Here is a 19,688-nt window from a genome sequence, read left to right on the forward strand (position 1 = left end):
GAAGTAACTTCCGGTTTAAAAAATTGTCATACTTCAAAATGGCGTCAAGCAAAAGAAAGCAAGATGAGAAACACCTCAAAATGTTACGAGAAATGGCAGCGTTACCTCCTAACAAGCAGTGCTTCGACTGCCACCAAAGAGGCCCAACATATGTCAACATGACGACGGGTGCATTTGTCTGCACATCGTGCAGTGGCATCTTGTAAGTTACTGAGTCTGACAGCAGTCAAATAAACATGTATTTTAATACTGTATCTTCAAAGAAAGATAGACAATAGGCCCATTTTTATATACAATGATATTGTTAGAAAAGTTAACAAACATGACCCAGTTTTGATACACTTAATTCAATGAAACACCAAGAAGATAAGCAGAAATAACACTAATAACTTTTTGTCACTTTGCCTTTTGGAAGTTTGTCTTTGACTATACACCTTATGGCTTTTCCCAGCGGATAAATTGTCCCGATTGAACTATTGAGGTCATATAACAATCACTTTTCCATTGTGGCATCAGACATTTTTTATTATGACATAAACATGATAAAAAAAATACTCAGTAATGCCTAATAGCGGACAAATAGCAATCATGTGTATTATAACTATAAGTTGACAACCTCATATTTACATATTTAAAAATCAAATTATTGAACATACAGCACAACAACTTGCGGTCATAAAACATTCAAGCTGTCATTAGGGAATTGTGATAAAGTACTGTACATTTGCAGTCTTCTCCCCAGGATTTTTGGATAGCGCTGTGGTAATCACGTAATTTTCGACAATGCTCAGCAACTTCATCGCGGCGCACGGTTTGTTTGTAATTGTTTTGTTATGTGTTTTTATTATATTATGCTGTTGATGTTTCCTCTTGTTATGATGTCCTCATCATGGATTCATGCTCATGGAAGTTACAGTGTACCCCTTAATTAGGCTTTGTTTGTTAATGTTATTGTCTGGATAAAGAAGAAGAGTATTTTTTTCTCCATTGTAAATTCATATATTAAATCCTCATACTATCTATGTATAAAACTGGAGAAGTCTTTTTCCATGATGGGTCTACACCAGACATGCCTGTGTGAAGATTTCTTAGCACTATCAGGTAATGTTGCAGAACATGTAAGGACCAACAATAAAGTCATTGTCAGCTTCTGTTTCAGTGTTTGGTTTTGTAACCAACTGTAGCAGTGTACTGTTAACCTTACGATGTTTGACAGGAATTAACATTTTTTTGCATAAAGATTTCTCATTTTTATGACCTTAACATTTTATAATATTTAAATGGCCTCATCCAAGCTTGACATCGAGACAGTAAAATTTCTCAAGTCGTATCAGCTTGGGTTTGTTTTTCTAATCATATGCTCTCAAATGGTAGAATTTCTGACTAAACAATTATAAGTTCGAATAGGGGATAATGAATACTTAAAAGACTTGCTCATTTTCGGGGTTCGTATGGATAGTAAACCAGACAAATAATTTGTAACAGACCCCTGTGTTTGATCGTTTTTAAAATCTGCATTTGTTCAAAGTTCGTAAAACAAGTTTGTGAGTGACGTTGGGAAATGCGGTCAATTCATTTCATCGCATTTCATTCATATATGCCTCTATATATTCTTTAAATTAAAAAAATAGATGTCAATGTTGAAATCTTTGTTTATTTTGATCTTTCAAAAACGCCATTTTGTAAAATTTATTAAACTGGTCCCGCGGAGTTATTTTAATATAATGGAAATAATTCTTTCAAAAATCATAAACCAGTCGATCACTTGATCCGAAGTGAAAAATAAGCGGGAAATTTGAAAAAAAATTGAAAAATATGAAAAAAAATATAGCGACGTGTTTGCGTGGGATAGCGCTGCGGTCAGTGCAATAGGACAGCGGGGAATTGCAATAGCGCTGAAAAGCACTGTGCTAAAACGGCCTGGGGAGAACACTGCATTTGTACCTGCAGAACAAACATTTCTAGTTTACATGTACCCCTTTACAATGACAATCACTAAGACGCTTGAAGAACGTTTTTAGGGCAGGAATACAGGCAATCTCCTCTACATGTATCTGGTAAATGACCTGCATTATTCATTAGTTTTTTTCTGGTAATCCTGAATCCTATCAATCTTAAGTCATTCTTAATATTGTTTATCAGTAATTATAAAATTGTGTAGGACTTGTTAAATCTTATGTTTTGATATAAACAATGATAAAGTTCCAGTTAAAAAAAGATAACCTGTTGATTATCCAATGGGTCAATATTCCTTTTGTGTCTCAAATTGAAGAATACAAAATTGTTCTAAAAACAAAAAATCTCTGTGTAGTGATATTGGACATATTTCTATATTAAACAAGTTACAAGTGACAGCTTACATGTATATTACCATTTGTGCTGATTTGAAAAAGGTTATTTTTTACCTGTAGCAGACTAGAAGCCACATCACAAAAAGATTTTCGGGGTGTTATTAGTGATGGAAAAATTAATAGAGTCACTTAACGCAGAAAATTTAACCACATACATGACATATCTGTGAAAATGTCTCAGCTTCAAATTGAGCCATCATACATGATACACAAGTGAACAATATGAGCAGAGGAATTTAGAAAAAGCCTACCATTACCAACTTTGACACTTAACATTGGACCCTAATTAAGAGGATTCTTAAGACAGTCATAACCTATCAGTATCAAACATAGAACTTACTGTTAAATTAAGTTCTGTCATCTTAACCTAAAGTTATGTTGTGAATTTTAAATGTGTAAATAAGTGGGCCAATGCCTATACATGTACATCTTGCAATTAGTCCAAAAATTATAACTTGAAGAAGCAAGCTTAAGGTTATTAGAGAAGGTTGTAGGTTGTGATTTGAAATGAAATAATTTTTTAGATATATACATGATATATCATATCTATCATGTCTATGATCATGAAGTATATACTAGTGTAATATTCAATGCTGTTCAATTTCAATTTTCAGGAGAGGTTTAAATCCACCACACAGAGTAAAATCCATATCGATGGCCAGTTTTACACCAGATGAAATGGACTTTTTAATATGTCATGGAAATGAGGTTTGTATGTTTATTTTATTCAAACTGCCTTATTCTGTAATTCATTTATTAGATACAAGTCCATGTATTTTGTGAGTTATTAATAGTTTCATAGATGCCAACCATTTCTGTAATTTTTCTGATTTTGCAATCAAAACTACGCTATTACGGTCAAAGTCGAATAGTTTCGGATTCAGTCATTGCCATTCAATTTTGTGAAACTCGGATTTCTATCCTTACTTTTCCAGTCTGGTCTGGTATTTAGAAAACGCCAATGTAATGCTTCCTGTTTCTCAGAGTTATCGACCTATTGTTTGGTAACTAACTGACTTCCGATGAGGCAAACTTGCATTTTTTGAAGTAGCTTTCCCCCTTTCTCTACTTCTCCATGACAAAACAAAAATGTACGAGTCGAAAACGCCTAAACAATTAATGAATGGAATACAAACTACAGATAACATGTTTATCGAAACTTGTTACTGCACATCACTTTGCAACCACTGGTCAGAATTTTTTTTGTTAAATGCACATTTTTGAATGAATACTGAAAACTTTTCAAAATTACAGAAAATTCGACATATTGTTACTGAATGTGTTAAAAGGGTGTTGGCATCTATGTAGTTTGTACTCTATGGACTGACATGTACATTGTAAATGAAAATAAGATGTGTCTGCATACATTTGGACATGCTGTTGATTCATTTATCTTTGTTAGTACCAACTTTCATGGAATTAGCAAAAATTGTACATGTATGTCCATGATCAATAATGACTATTAGACTTGTATAAAAGACAATATAAGTAAAAGGAATTTTGGGGTATTTGCCAATGAGACAGCAAATCTAGGAATTTGGATACAAGTAACCACAAGACGTCTGAGAGTCAAAATACATGCAATGTGTTGAAAAATTGAGAGATTTATATACATGATATATATAATCAATAGTCTTGATTATTTATGAAAAATGAATAAGTTAATCAGAAACTATTATGATCAAAGATCATCAAAATAAGAAAGCAAATGCCTTACACTAGGCCAGAATTTTTTAATTTGTTGGTTTACGGATCCGCCGATCCGATTTTGCCGATTTCCAGAATAAAAATAAAATTCACTTTTCATGCTTTTTTATTCCCGCCGACCGTAACAAATGCATTATCCCTAAAAAATAATTAAAATACTCGTTTTTTTATGAAATGAAATGCATTAATCACTATCAAAATTGATAACACTTTCTGTAGTGAAAAAAATAAAACTTCCAGTTTACGTTTCTAAAAATAGACAAATCAATTATAACTGACCTTGAAATGTTGTTTGCGCAAATAATTTTGCGAAACGAAACCTGTCTTTAAAACCAATTACAAAATCAATTCGTTTACCGTATTTTTCATCAGTCCGTAAGATGCATCATCTGATAGATATAGACTTGTCCAAATGTGGACAGGTAGAAGACGTCAAGTTAAAGTACTAAATATTAACAAATTATTTGAAATTTTCTTGCTTCATAGATCATAAAAAAATATCGTCCATTTGGCCAAAAAAACGTGAATGCATGACAACAGATTAATCCGATATTCTCGTTTTTCCAGTGGACCATTACGTTTGTTGACATGTGTGTTGAAACTTATTTTCGTACGACGTTTTTACATTTTTTCTACTTTATCAGTTTTCGTGCTTGAAGATCGTAATTCACCAAGCCCACCAAGTTATCGGGAATTGATTAAGAGCTACGCGAATCTGTTTTTCATGTTTGTGAAATGACGATATCCGTGCAGTCCCCGTCCACTTTTTGTTTACGGGAAATTATTAGAATGTCATGCGATGTTTATGACAGCTGATTTCATCGAACTAAAATCTAAGAAATAATGATAAAATAGCATATTTTTTTTTATTTTTTTTGTCGACCGACCGACCCGACTTTTTCATTGGTAAAATCTGTAAACCAACAAATTAAAAAACCCTGGCCCTATATGTTTTAATTTTAATGGTACATGTACAACTGAACGGAAAAATGTAGTCTGTAAAAATATTAAAATGTATGTCTATGGCAGAAAGAAGTCATTAAGAATCAGTTTTACTTTTAATACATAAGAAATATAGTTTTAATTTTATCAAACTTTAAACCACATTTTAAGAAAGTTAAAGAAAGTAAGTACATGAACATGAAGCAACTACAGGCACAGATACGTGTGAAATGCCAATTAAAATATTTACATATTTTAATATGTCCTCTGCTTTTACAAATGTTTTAGTCATTGTTGAGGCCATGTTAGATGTTTTATGTGCAGCTTTAAATTTACTCAGCAGCTCTTAAAATTGTTCTAAATTGAAGAAAAACATCTTATTTTGCAGTTTTGTAGAAAAGTATATTTAGGACTTTATGACAATAGATCAGGAGCGGAACCAGATTCAAGAGATGAACAAAAAGTAAAAGATTTCATGGTACAAAAATATGAGAGAAAACGATATTATGTTGCACCTACGGAGGCAATGAAAACAGAAGCAAAACAGGTCAACGAGTCTTCTATGAATAAACAGACCACAACTAAACCATTGAGAGCATTATTAGGAGAAAAAGGTCCCAGTCTTATAGTTCATCAAAATGATAATGTAAGGACTGTTACTTTTATAAAATCTTATTTAGTTTCAGTTTGCAGTTAAAATATTATATGGGAAAATCCAAGAACACTGTACGTATGTACATGTTCTCTTTCCCTTCAAAACTACCTGTGTTTTATTTTTAAGAGGCTCAAAAACACAGAATCAATGCTATAATTTAAATGGCATGCTTAGCAAATTGCGTTGATTTTATGGTTTTTAGATGAGATTTGTAAACTGTAACAATGGCTTCAATTTGAATTCAAAATTTACTGGTATAGAAAATATATGCCAAGATAGTTGTGCAGTCTTTGTAAAACAACATGTGTATCATTTGTTTGTGTCTAATCTATGCAGAAAGATATGATAACAGAAGACAGTAGTGAATCAGTAAGTCATGTGTACATAAATGTAAGACTCAATAACATATGTCATGTATCTTTTCACATTGCCTGCATGGTAGTACACCAGTGATTTCAAATTTGTTTTTAGCATTGCAGAAATTTGTATTATTTGTCATACCCTGATCGGGACACCTGTAAAGGTTTGAATATGACAGGAAGTGTCTACAAGTTCAATTATTTGCTCCAAAGTTTAGATTTTGTCCCACTTAGTATCTCATATGTTATGTTATGATTTGGTTTTTAGTTTGTCTTGGTCTAAGACTTATAGCTTTTCCATTAGGTCAATTGTGAAAAAAGTAGATGAAATGGTATTACAACAACACACATTATCTGAAAGTCTTAGCAATTGGAAGTGTTTTTTTCTGATAAGAATTTAAAAAATAACAAACATTCAAACTTTTCTTGCTGGTGAAGAGTGATTCATTGAGAATTTTAGATACTGCAGGTGAAGGTGATAAGATCAATTTAATCATCCCAGTAGTCAGCACTTTTGGTCCTCAATGCTCTTGTTTATTTGAGTGTCACTGGTGAGTCTTTTGTTGACGAAATGCTCATGTGGCACAAATACATAATTTCAATCCTGGTATCTATGATGAGTTAAGTTTAAATACCAAAGAAAAAGTTGATTTGGTATGAATCAAAGGATATATAAATATATGCATATAAAGACTAGAAACAAAAATTGGATTTTTTTTTATGATTGTTTCCGTACTAAAATACTTTTTAGGGACATGTTTTCCGTGTGTTATTGAGTTAGGTTTTTCTATGTTTATTGTGTATTTTGTTCATATTGTCACAAATCTCTTATGATTTATATAACAAATAATATTTGTTTTTTTTAATGTTATGTTTCATTATATTGGATGAGGAAGGATTTGTTTGATGTCTGGTATTAAAGATCAATCTTATATATTTTATGAGATCTATTTTAAAGGGATTTCCGACATGACTGAATGTGTTTGCAGACCAATCTGTCAACCATATGCATAATGATGTGTACCTTACTTTGATCAGGCACATTTGTGGAAACATACACATATTTGCTATTTCAGACACTAAAGCATATTTTTATGTCCCACCTACGATAGAAGAGGGGCTATATGTTTTCTGGTCTGTGCTCCGTTCGTCCGTTCGTCTGTGCGTCCGTTCAGGTTAAAGTTTTTGGTCAAGGTAGTTTTTGATGAAGCTGAAGTCCAATCAACTTGAAACTTAGTACACTTGTTGCTTATGATATGACCTTTCTAATTTTAAAGCCAAATTAAACTTTTGATCCCAATTTCATGGTCCACTGAACATAGAAAATGAAAGTGGGAGTTTCAGGTTAAAGTTTTTGAAATTGAAGTCCAATCAACTTGAAACTAAATACATATGTTCTCTATAGTATAATCTTTCTAATTTTAATGCCAGATTAGATTATTACCCAATTTTACGGTCCATGGAACATGGAAAAGGATAGTGCGAGTGGGGCATCCATGTACTTTGGACACATTCTTGTTGAGTCTTACATTTATGTTATACCGTAGCAATCCATCCATGTTTATGCGTATAAGTACATATCTTTTCTATAACAGGTCAAATCTGATTAGATTTTTAGTGTATATACATGTATATATAAAAGTTATTTCAATATGATATCAAAAACAACTGCAAAAAAGAAGTTATTCAGGATTATATCACCAAATTAGCTACAAACAGATTTGACCTGTTTCAAGAAAATCTGGACACACTTTTGTGGTAGAAAATTTCCATCATAAGTCCTTTATAATTTAACCTTATGTCAAGCACTTCAATCCCTTTGCACTAATTATAAACACATTACTACAGAAAACATGGATTTGTCCAACCAATTTTCTAGCAAGTGATCAATTCAGATTCAAGGGCCTCAGTGTCCAAGTGGTCCAAGTAATTTCTACTATAGCCAGTCAACACTGAGGTTGTGTGGGTGCACTGGACTCCAATCTTAATTGACTAGGATTGTCAGTTCCCTATTGCAGGTTGGTGGTTTTCTTCAGGCACCTCCACCGACAAAAACTGGCCCCAACAAAAAAGCCCAAAAGTGGCATAAAAATTCAAAAATCAAAATCAAATCAATAGGTTCAGATTCAATTTAATAAAATTAAAAGCATACACAAATTCAGGTGTTAAAAGTAAATTTTCTCAGATAGAACTCAGGTAGAGATACATCAGTGTCAGAATATGAGTCACTAGAATCTGTGCCATATTTATGTCAGCAACTAACTATAGCTAAAATGAACTAATATTGGTTAATTCATGTGTGGTTTATACAGTAAAAAACAGTAAATTTTTCAATGAAAAATAATTGATCAAGAATTATATTTGATTCATATAAATAAGTCATTTGCTACTATCCTTTGTTTGTTTATCCTGTTGAATATTCATAGGATGATTATTTACCACAATATTGTCAACATTGTGTTATCTATTGTAAATAAAACTCCATTGATAAAAATCATAACTTCCTTGATAATTGAATGTTTATGAATGAAATTATTGACATACTTGGACATGATAATGAGTATTTATTACACTGAACAGCATGCTTACAGCAGCAGATCCATATAAACCACTTCCTTTAATCTTAGTTTTTTTCTTACACAAACAGCATCCCTCAAAGCCTCACCATTCTCCCAGAATCCAAATATAATGTAAATTCACTTGCAAAAGTTCTGTTTCCTAATGACAAAAATTAGGAGGTGAAACAAAACTTTTTTTAATCATGAAAGAAAATATTATTCGTTATGATTGAGCTTCATTAAGCTCCACTTACCACAGTCCAACTATTCAATACCATATTTGAATTACCAATTACTGTCTTATTATTTTATTATTAGAAATCAATCACACAATTTCAGAGATTGCCAATTTTGGTCAATAATTCCCTTGTTTTGATTTATCTTTTAATTTGTTTTCCAAAAAAATGGCTGTAAGTATTTCTGAGCCAAAAAGCCCAGATTTGTAGTACATTAAGTATATCTTTAGGTGTTTACCACTGGGTTATTTTCAGGTTCTAAGTATTGTACATGTACATGTAAGTATTAGATCTTGCCTGTCAATGTGGATGATATGATGATATGATGTCATTATTTATTATCAGTTAAAGCCATATTTGTTTATATAGTCTTGTAAGGTAGAAGTGGGATACTTACCATCTATTAATAATATAAAAATGTAAAAGTCTGATAGACTTGGTACAGGAAACCCCAAAATTCACAGTTCAAAATTAAAAACCAGATGCAATATTGCATAACTCGAATTCATGTTCTAAAGATTAACCTGTACAAGTCTTGTTGAGTTCTGTCAAGTCATTTTCAAAGAGTTAGGGATTAACAAACTGAGATAAGCAGGAATGGGTTACATGCCCTCCTCTTCTTTTAATTTCTCCTCAAATCAAGACCACTCCAATAAAAATTAATGAATAATATTATAATGATTTACATATTGTAATAAAATGCATTAGTATTAAAAAAAACCAACATACTATAGATTCTTTATCTACGTATTCTTTAAGAACTTAAATAGTTCTCGTTTAACTTTTTTTTTTTTTTTTACCTCATTGTTTGTATTGTATTATGAAAAAATTATTGATGTTGTAATGTTTATGCCCTTTGGGGCCCATAATTGGAAAATAAAAAAAAAAATAAAAAAAAAAAAATATCTTATCTTATTGTACTGTGGTGATCAGTATACATGTACATACCAGTACATAATTGTTTTAATCAACACAGGTCACCTAAATCTAATTGTCAGTTGATAATGTGAGATTAAGATACTAGGTGTTAGATGGTAGTACTATCCTGTAACATTCTGTATAATTGGATTATTTTGTGTAGAGACCACTTGATGTTAGGTTTCCTGAGTGTTGTATTTCCTTTGTAAGTACTTCCTTACTTCTCAGTGTTTGTAATTGTTACATGTACTTTGTTGTGTGCAGATAGGGTAAATGTAAGTGTTCTGTAAAGGGGCACTAGCTACGATATATATAACAAAATAAAGTATGATTTTTTTTAGATCAATCATTAATCAAATTGGAATAATGAAATAATAATTTGCTTTTAGCAATCAATTTCCTTTAATTTTGTTGAAATAAGCGATTAAACATAATTTTTGACTGATTCACTCATCGATTCACTTGCAAGTGAAAACGTCATCATCATTCTAACCGGTATTCATGTGAACTTCAAGTTAACCCCTAGCTAGAGATTGACAACGCATGCATTGTACGTGTACTGGTTATTTAAAGAAAAAAAATGTCAACAATGAAAGTGAAACTACGGTAAATCATTTGATTACTAATTCGATGCACATAAAATCATTCTTATATGGTTAAAAACAATGAGAAACATCTATTTTTAATCTATAAAATAAAATCAAACAGTCCTATAAAATGCAATTGCACGTGTTGGTTTAATCTATTCGTATCTTTATTTTTGTTTACATCGCTTATATGGTCATCTGAGGTCAAATCGATAGTTAATTAGATGGCGTCTGGACTAAAATACACACGAAACGAACCTATATATTATCTACCCCAATGCTCTGTAAACTGTTTATTTTAGACTTTTGATAGTTTGGATAAATGTTTAACATTGTTATAAACCAAATATAAGAATTTGAGTCAAATCGGTTACAATGAATTTGACAGCTAGTGCCCCTTAATAGACTAACAGTGCACTTAAATTGACCCTTAGCCTATATGCAGTCACAACAAGTGTTCATTTCAGATGTTTACTACTTAATATTTTTTTATGAATAATGCTATGGCTGCTTGGTTTTTTTTTCACAATTGTGTTTCTACTTCTATTGACTATCCTGTCGCACAAGTTATTTTCATTAGTTACAACTGTAATGAACATTGTTTTTCTGTCGGTACAAATGTTTTAAATACATGTAAATTGAAGCTACTCAGCCAATGACCACAAAATAGTGTTCTCCTGATGAGGATAAATGACATTTGTGATGGTTTCAAAGAATTTAATACTTTCTGTCTACAATCTTATTGTTGCTTTTGCTGTTACTAAAAATTGTAATTTGACCCCCTCAACCACTTTACCCTTACAAAAAGTCTTTAAGACATCATAAAAAATTCTTAAACAGACACTGTATTTAAATTTTAAGTTAAAAAATTATGATTGACAATGCTAAGGCACAACCTTCAAACAGAAAATTCGACTAACCCAATATTAAAGAAAAATTCTGTGAGATTTTGCTACAAAATTTTGATAAAACTATACATTTGAGATCCTTTATTTAAGAGTCATTGCTGACAACCTTAACTGCCATCAGATATGCACACAACTGTTATTCTTAAACATGTAGTAAATTCAAGATAGAAATTGAAAAAAAAATAGACTAGATTAGATTAAAAATAAAGCAACAATATTTTAAAATCAGACCTGGCACACTGCTCCATATTAATTGTCTTATCTACGTTATTATTCCAGTTTTTTCCACTGTTTAAAATAATTAGTTTCTCTTTCAGTCACCAAAAATAACATTAAAGAGTCAGGCTGCATCAGTACCAGGACAGATAACTCTAGGTCAACAGCCACCAAAAGACGCTTCATTCCAGTCCCCAGGACAACAAAGTCAGTCCTCCCAGTCTTCAGGGTCAGCTACAATGGATTTATTAGGAGATTTAGGAGGAGATCCATTTGGTTCTTCATCGTCGACTCCATCACAGCCGTCAGCGGCAGGAGATCATGGTTGGTGAAGTACTTGATGTAAAAAAAAAATGCAATTTGTTGTTTTTCATTTGTTGATGTTCTGTGTGAATTTCATGGTCTATATGAATAAGGAGTTGTATGGAAAAAACAAAAATCTTGCTTTTCATATTTATTTCAAATTTTAAGCATATACAAATCTCAGAAATGTCTAATATGAATATATTTACAGGATATTTTATTTAATTTATGAATTTTTAACTGAAGGTTAATCTTGTGACAGCAGAATTCAAGATTAATATCAGAAAATCATTTAAACTTTAAAAAATGTTGTATCCTATCTTTATGTATCATTCATTAAACAGCAAGTTGAAGTAATTTAAAAAATTTCTATTAATGAAAACAAGTTTAATTTTATTGTTCTGATAAAATTCTGAATTTTAACTTTCAGGAGGATTTGCTGACTTTGCTAGTTTTAATCAGTTTGGAGCACCACCACCATCACAGCCACCAGTACAATCTTCATTCCCAGGTTTCCAGGCTCCTCCTAGTAGTAAGTCAGGTCTAGACATTTTTCAGAAATAATTGAATGGAGAGGGTTTCAGGGGTCCCTTAACTCATTCGCCCCCAAGACATTTTTGGAAAATCCGGCATTTTCTAAAATTTGCAAACATATGCAAATTATATGCAAATGAGCAAACTCCTGATGCTGTATCTGATGCTCATCTATTAAACTACTTATTGGGATTTGGGGGCAGATGGCATGGGTGGGGGGTGGGGTGGGAGGTGGAATATTTTCTCGTGGGTTTGAACCCACCCCCAGTGAAAAATGGTAATTTTCCGTCTATTTTCCGATTTCTAAACGACCTTGAGAGTTGAACACTGACACGACTATGTTTTTTCGTCATTCAAGTATTACCCTATAGTTACAGTAGTCCATTCATGCTAGCTGGGAGTATATTGGACTTCAGTGTCTTGCTTGGGAATTATTATTGTCAAGTCAGGTCTGCCTAAATGTCCGTTTTTATGGATTTTTGACAAAACGGTGACCTAGATTTTACAGACTAGATTCCTATTGGCCATATTATACCTCGTTGTGTTCCTATACCACCTATGCATGCATATATGATAATAGTTTTTACCAACAGTCACTTCCAGTTACGTAGTGGCCATCAAAAGATGCCCACCCCCACCTGATTTTGGCTACTTTTCATGTTTTTCCGATTTTGAACTCTTAAACGGCTTTCAAAGTGCCATTTTTTCATGAACAGACACCTGAGAAGAGTTGATGGACCATGAACTGCTTGGTTGAAGTCCCTGCTATCATGACAGTTCAGCTGGGGCAGTTCAAAAAAAGTATGGAGGGTCATACGGGCCATCAAAGAATGGTTGTCGCCATCACGCCTACAGGCGGGATTGGGGGTTAAAGGGTTAAAGGACAAAGTACTTTATCAAAAAAATTTATAAAGTACTGAGAATTTTCTAAATGAGGAAGTCATATGTTTTAAAATACCTTTTGTCCCCATAAAGAATGTGTTTAATCATTCAAAATCTCTCATTAAAAATGAACAATATAGGGGACAATTGCCAATGAGACTGCTATCCACCAGAGCATAAACATGTGAATGTAAGCAACTATAGGTCACTGTTGACCTTAAACAATATGCAAATCCCATACCATATAGTCATCTAATAAAAGGTCCTGGACATGACAAAATGTGAAACCATTCAAACCAGAAAATCAATGGCCTGATCTATGACAAAATGTGAAACCATTCAAACCAGAAAATCAATGGCCTGATCTATGACAAAATGTGAAACCATTCAAACCAGAAAATCAATGGCCTGATCTATGACAAAATGTGAAACCATTCAAACCAGAAAATCAATGGCCTGATCTATGACAAAATGTGAAACCATTCAAACCAGAAAATCAATGGCCTGATCTATGACAAAATGTGAAACCATTCAAACCAGAAAATCAATGGCCTGATCTATGACAAAATGTGAAACCATTCAAACCAGAAAATCAATGGCCTGATCTATGACAAAATGTGAAACCATTCAAACCAGAAAATCAGTGGCTTGATCTATGACAAAATGTGAAACCATTCAAACCAGAAAATCAATGGCTTGATCTATGACAAAATGTGAAACCATTCAAACCAGAAAATCAATGGCTTGATCTATGACAAAATGTGAAACCATTCAAACCAGAAAATCAATGGCTTGATCTATGACAAAATGTGAAACCATTCAAACCAGAAAATCAATGGCTTGATCTATGACAAAATGTGAAACCATTCAAACCAGAAAATCAATGGCCTGATCTATGACAAAATGTGAAACCATTCAAACCAGAAAATCAATGGCTTGATCTATGACAAAATGTGAAACCATTCAAACCAGAAAATCAATGGCCTGATCTATGACAAAACAATAAATAAAATCAACATCAACCAATAATAATCACTGTATTACAGGTTCCCATATTTGAGATTTCACAATGAGAATTAAGGTAGCCAGTAGTAGAATTTATTATTTTAATTACAAACTTTTATCTATTTCAGATCCTTTAGTACCAATGGGTAATACTCCCTCAGGGTCAGCACCTCTGACAAATGGATCAACGGCACAAGCTATATCCATTCCAGCACCCTCTGGTGGTGATAAATACTCAGCTTTATCAGATCTGTTTAGTTCCTCGCCCTTGTCCTCGGCACCTGCACCGGTTAGTTCAAATGTCAACTGGGCAGGAGGATCTAGTGCAGAAATAAGTTGGGGAGGAGGCGGAGCTAATACTTCTGCTGGGGGTGGTAGTCTTAATTGGAATAGCAGTAGTGGTGGTCAGGGAGTTAGCTGGAACAACACTAGTACAGCATCATCTACTAATCAAGGAGTTGATTGGATGTCACCGACTAACACATCAAGTTCAACAAATGCTTTTCCTGGCGCAGGTAAAAGAAAATTAAAGATAGATTATTTGTACATGCATTTAAAAGATTCACACGCTATTTGAAGGGGATAACGATTGGTTTATGTTAATAACTTTGTGCTTTTACTAATAAATGGTTGAATTTTTATTTGAGCCTGATTAATTGACAAACACAACTTAAAAGCTTATGGAATAGGAAAAATAAAATAAGGTGTACAGTAAGATAACCTAAGACTTTATGCCACTAAGGTGGTACATAATACTACAGGGAGATAACTATGTAAAAATTAGCTGAAAGTTTTAAATTAAGAAAATATTAAGCTTCTCAATGCTCAAAATAAGTGTTAGTCAAAATGCTATATACATGATATATCCAATGAAATTTATCAGACTAAGTTAGTGGTTCAAGTTTTTTAAATAAAAAAAAAATTTGCATAAGGGTCAAAGTAAATATTTTAACAAAATTTTATGCAAATTAAAACATTTGTAAAAGAGCCAAATTTATTTTAGTCAAGTTGTTTAGTACCACATTATTATAATTTTAATATTATCATCAAATTTTATAAAGAAATTGGATTGGTTTAAGGATTTTGTTTTTTTATGTTCATGCTTTTGGAAAAATCTTTATAGGGGAAATTATAACTTTTGAAGTTTGTAATAATTTTCAAAATATTGTAATGTTTTCATGATTTGGACAAATGCAGCGAGATTATTCTCCCATTTTGTTTGTTGATTAACAATCCCAATGGATTAAAAAATGAAGAAAATATCTTTGATGAAGAAAATAGAATTATACAAAATAATCAGGATGGTTTATTTAATCACCAGGATAAATTATATAAAAGGGGAAAACTATTAATATTTTCCATAAAATGTTTGTCATTATTGAAGTATTATTGTATTTATATGATTATTTTGCTAGGACAGTTTTTTGCCCATCATGTACCTGTAGGAAAACCAGGCAATCCGTTTTTCACTGATTATGGTACAGTAAACACTCATTTTGGTGCATGAATGAATTTTTGCATTGCCTTGTTTTAAAGCCTGAAAAAATAAGATTTATCATGAAAGATGCATTTTTTATTTGAAATGTGGAATTTTAATAGTTTAAAAATAAAGTTTGAGATGTAGAGTAAATGAAAAACACAAGGTGATTCAGCTATAACTCAGTTTTGATACTGTTGAGTAATAAACTTTTAAACAGATTAATACTGTTTGGTTGGAAGATTATCATTGGAGTTTTATTACAAAGGAAGTCATCCAAAACCAACCATGTTCAACTTTACAAAAAATGTTAACACCAAAAGTAATTTTAGCTGATCCATTTTGTGTTGTTTACTACATGTACAGGTACCATACTGGATATCCTAATCCAAAGTCTGTGAAGGGATCCTAATTGCAATGAGCAATATTAACATGCAAAATACAAACTGGATATGTAAAATCAAAATGCAATTCCCAAAAAGCGTTATTTTCTGTGGGAATAAAACCCAGACTTTACTCGCCCACCATTTGTATTTTTGTGTTAATGCTTTTCAGCAATTCTTATCCCTCTGTGGATTTTAGATGTGGATATAACAAGTGTGGATCTATACATTTTACTTTTATTTCCATGAAAAGGAATAAAAAACATTTTATTTAAATTTGGTCATTGAAGTTCAGTTTAACCATAAAAAGAAAAGGTTTTACATGATTTGTTTTTAATAAATAGAATAGTGCGCAAGTCTTCATGATATATTTGGGCATTATGCATATGTTTTTAAAATTCTTCGTTTAGTTTTCAGTTCAGGGCCTGTTATTTTATTACATGTATTATATTATGCTATAGTTATAGTATGAATATATTGATGAAAAATATATGGATGGTTGAACAACAAAATTCAAATACTATTTTAGAGAAAGAAAGTTGATACCACAAGTTTAGTTAGTGGCTCTTATAATGGTTTTGCCCACTGAGTAAGGGCCAGTAGCTGAAATACAATTAGGGATGAATGTCCTTTTCAGAAAATGCCTCTTCCATACTATTCAAAGATAGTTGGAACACAAGTATAGCATTTGCCTTCTATGATTTCAATACCAGTATTTGGATCAAGTAACCAAATATGTTTAAAATGAATTTTTAATGGTTTTGACATTCTTAAAAAGATTTCGTTTTGCAATGACCATTAATTGAATTTACATGCAAAGTTACAGGCAGGTGACCAATGATTTCATTCAATATTTGGAACATTTATAAATTTTTAAAAAAATGAAAATTTTATGTTTGGATTAGAAGAGCTCAAAACAAGAGTAAAAGTGATAAAAGATTTTATACACCAGACACCTATTTTACACATATTTTGTCTGCAAAGACTTATAAGTGGCCCTCTAGTAAGTGGCCCTCTAGTCAAATCATATCGCAGGTCAAATAAGTTCCAAAGTTGAAATGATTTCCACACCATTCTCCCCACAAAAGGCAAGTTAAAAAGTTACGACTTTCTTTAATATGAACAAAAACAATAATATGTGATTAAAGGAAAATAAAGAAGGATGTACATGTAATATCAACAAATTATTCTGCATCTTTGTTATGCAATGTTAGCTTCTCTTTAATTTTGTTTAACGTTGAAGCTTGAGTATACGTAATGCTTACTAATTGAAATCACATGTAATGATGGCTTTGTATTTGAATGAAAAAGGCATGTTTTGTTTTTATTTGCAAGTGATTAACACAAAATGTGATTACTGATAATCAATAAAAGTGAATTTTACTAATCCAGTTTAAAATAGAATTTGTATATTTTATGATGGATGGCTGTTAAACAACCAGTGGCAAATTAAATGTATATATATTTAAGATGTGAACATTTTGATGTTATATGACTATAAAGTTAAGAATGTTATTTTGTAATAGATGAAATGTTGAGCCAGATTTTTAAAACAATTTGCAAGGTAATAGTCTGCAGAAAGACATGTTACTCCACCTGTACCTATTAGTCTGAATCCAGGACAAGCAGTTAGTGTGCTTACTTCTTATGCCAATTGCTTATGACAGAAGCATCAAATACAAGTTTTCAAGTTTTTGGTTTGATTTTGGTCAGTCTCATGGATTAAACCCACAACCTCCCCAACTAGAGGAAAATTTGAGACCATTGAGTAGGGGATTTGTGTTTTGTAATTTGAAAATATTAAATATTATTCCACTGCATGTTGATTTTGATAACTTTTAAAATCAGTACTGATTATCATTGTGTTTGTTGTGTTTATTTGTAAAACAAAATGGATAAGAAGACAATTATGTAAAAAAAGTTTAGGCAGTGAAATAAAACATTTATTTCCCTTGACTTTGGGAGATATGAATTTTTGTTCACATTGAAAAGTCATATTTCCCTCCAGCGATGCCCTTGTGAAATATGATTTTTCTTTGGTGAGCAAATATAAATATCTCCCTCAGGCAAGGGAAAAAAATGTATATAATTGAATTTTCAGAATGAAAAGATAAAATTTTCCTTTTCTTAGTGCATATTTTGTAACTATATTTTATATTAAACAAATATATTCAAAGGTGATGGGATGGAAGTTATCAAATTAACAATTCATACACATTTGTATATACATTATACCTGGTGCATTTGTTTTTTTCTGCCAACCCAATGTTTTCCTACCAAAGATTGGTGGTTCTCTCCTGGAACTCCAGCTTCCTCCACCAATAAAAAACTAACTTCAACGAAATAGCACAATAGTGTTGAACACCAATCAATCAAATCGTTGTTTAATGGGCATGATAGAACCATTTTAATGACCTAAGGATTGGTGAATTTAAGGTCCAGGACCCTAAGGTCAATAAATTGATTATCCCAGACTTTAGCAATAGATTTAAATATGTTTCATTTACTTTTTGCTTACTTATAAATAATATCAATTTTAAGAATAAGCAGATTATTGTTGAGCAAAAGAAAAAAGTTTGTTAAACAGTGCAATATGTTTAAAATATACATCCTGTTTTAGAAAAAATAGAGAGTATGATAACATGCTATAACTTGAGGGGGCCAAGTTGCAGGTTAAATTATGTTAAAGAATACATTTTGATTGAATTTGAAATAACAGTCTGAAGTACATTATTAAATATAAATTGATTTGTTTCTTCTATAGGTGGAACACCAAATCCTTTTGGAGGTGTATCTAGTGCTTCACAAGGAGGAGCTGGTGTTAGTAATCCATTTGGAGGTGGACAACAAGGAGGTTTTGGGCAAACACCAGTATCCAATCAAATGCCAGGATTTGGGCAACAACAGCCGGCTGGATTTGGACAACCTGCTCCTCAGCCAGCATTTGGACAGCCATCAGGGTTTGGGCAGCCTGTCAGTTCAGCTGCAGGATTTGGACAGCAAGCTGCTGGTTTTGGACAACAAGCTGGAGGTTTTGGACAGCATGGGCAACCAGCTCCTGGAGGATTTAACCAAACACCTGTTAGTGCTAGTTTTGGGGGACAACCTGCTGGATTTGGACAGCAGGCACAACCTGCTGCAGGTTTTGGTGGACAACAAGCTGGGTGGGGAGGGGGTCAACAACAGCAAGGTTTTGGACAGTTTCACATGCAAAATGGAGGGTTTTCAAGTGCTGCAGGATTTGGGGGACAACCAGTGCCTGCAAACTATGGAAATACAATGACAACACCATCAACACAGTCAAATAAAATGGGAGGAAATCCTGGTGGATTTGGACAACAGCAGGGATTCCCATCTGCACAGCCAGGTGGATTTGGTGGTTGGGGTCAACCTGCTCCTAGTGCTAATCCATTCATGGTAGGTTAAACTTCTTCTGTCTGTAGATATAATCATTTGATGAGCTACATGTGAATGTGCATGACATGGATATTTTAGTAGTGCCCATCATAGACAGAAAAATGATTTATAAAGGTATCCTTTTGAATTTGGAATGCCATAAAAAGAATTTGAGTTTAATCGATTTCCTTCCTGTATCTCTTTGAAGTAAAATATTACAAAAAAAAACAATTTTGATTGTGATGTTCATACTGCCAAATTGTTTGGCTTT

The 19,688-nt window shown here is 32.4% G+C and overlaps 1 protein-coding gene and 1 long non-coding RNA gene across 4 annotated transcripts in view; one reads left to right on the forward strand and one right to left on the reverse strand.

The window, feature by feature from the left end:
- The window catches only part of LOC139515987 (arf-GAP domain and FG repeat-containing protein 1-like), a 25,073-nt gene continuing 5,385 nt past the window's right edge, over window positions 1-19,688 (forward strand). Inside the window, exons 1-8 of one of the 2 annotated variants that reach the window (XM_071305787.1) lie at window positions 8-202; window positions 2,966-3,059; window positions 5,389-5,646; window positions 11,539-11,761; window positions 12,171-12,272; window positions 14,290-14,676; window positions 15,577-15,639; window positions 18,786-19,438. In XM_071305787.1, the coding sequence (XP_071161888.1) occupies window positions 39-202; window positions 2,966-3,059; window positions 5,389-5,646; window positions 11,539-11,761; window positions 12,171-12,272; window positions 14,290-14,676; window positions 15,577-15,639; window positions 18,786-19,438 (1,944 nt within the window). In that variant the 5' untranslated portion in view covers window positions 8-38. Of the gene's footprint in view, window positions 203-2,965; window positions 3,060-5,388; window positions 5,647-11,538; window positions 11,762-12,170; window positions 12,273-14,289; window positions 14,677-15,576; window positions 15,640-18,785; window positions 19,439-19,688 lie in introns of both variants that reach the window. The other variant, XM_071305788.1, reaches the window with a different exon arrangement.
- The window catches only part of LOC139515992 (uncharacterized), a 26,506-nt gene continuing 14,954 nt past the window's right edge, over window positions 8,137-19,688 (reverse strand). Inside the window, exon 3 of one of the 2 annotated variants that reach the window (XR_011662885.1) lies at window positions 8,137-8,732. This is a non-coding gene — a long non-coding RNA (uncharacterized lncRNA). Of the gene's footprint in view, window positions 8,733-14,554; window positions 14,668-19,688 lie in introns of those variants that run through there. The other variant, XR_011662887.1, reaches the window with a different exon arrangement.

The sequence above is a fragment of the Mytilus edulis genome, chromosome 3, assembly GCF_963676685.1.
Source record: "Mytilus edulis chromosome 3, xbMytEdul2.2, whole genome shotgun sequence".
Taxonomy (NCBI): domain Eukaryota; kingdom Metazoa; phylum Mollusca; class Bivalvia; order Mytilida; family Mytilidae; genus Mytilus; species Mytilus edulis.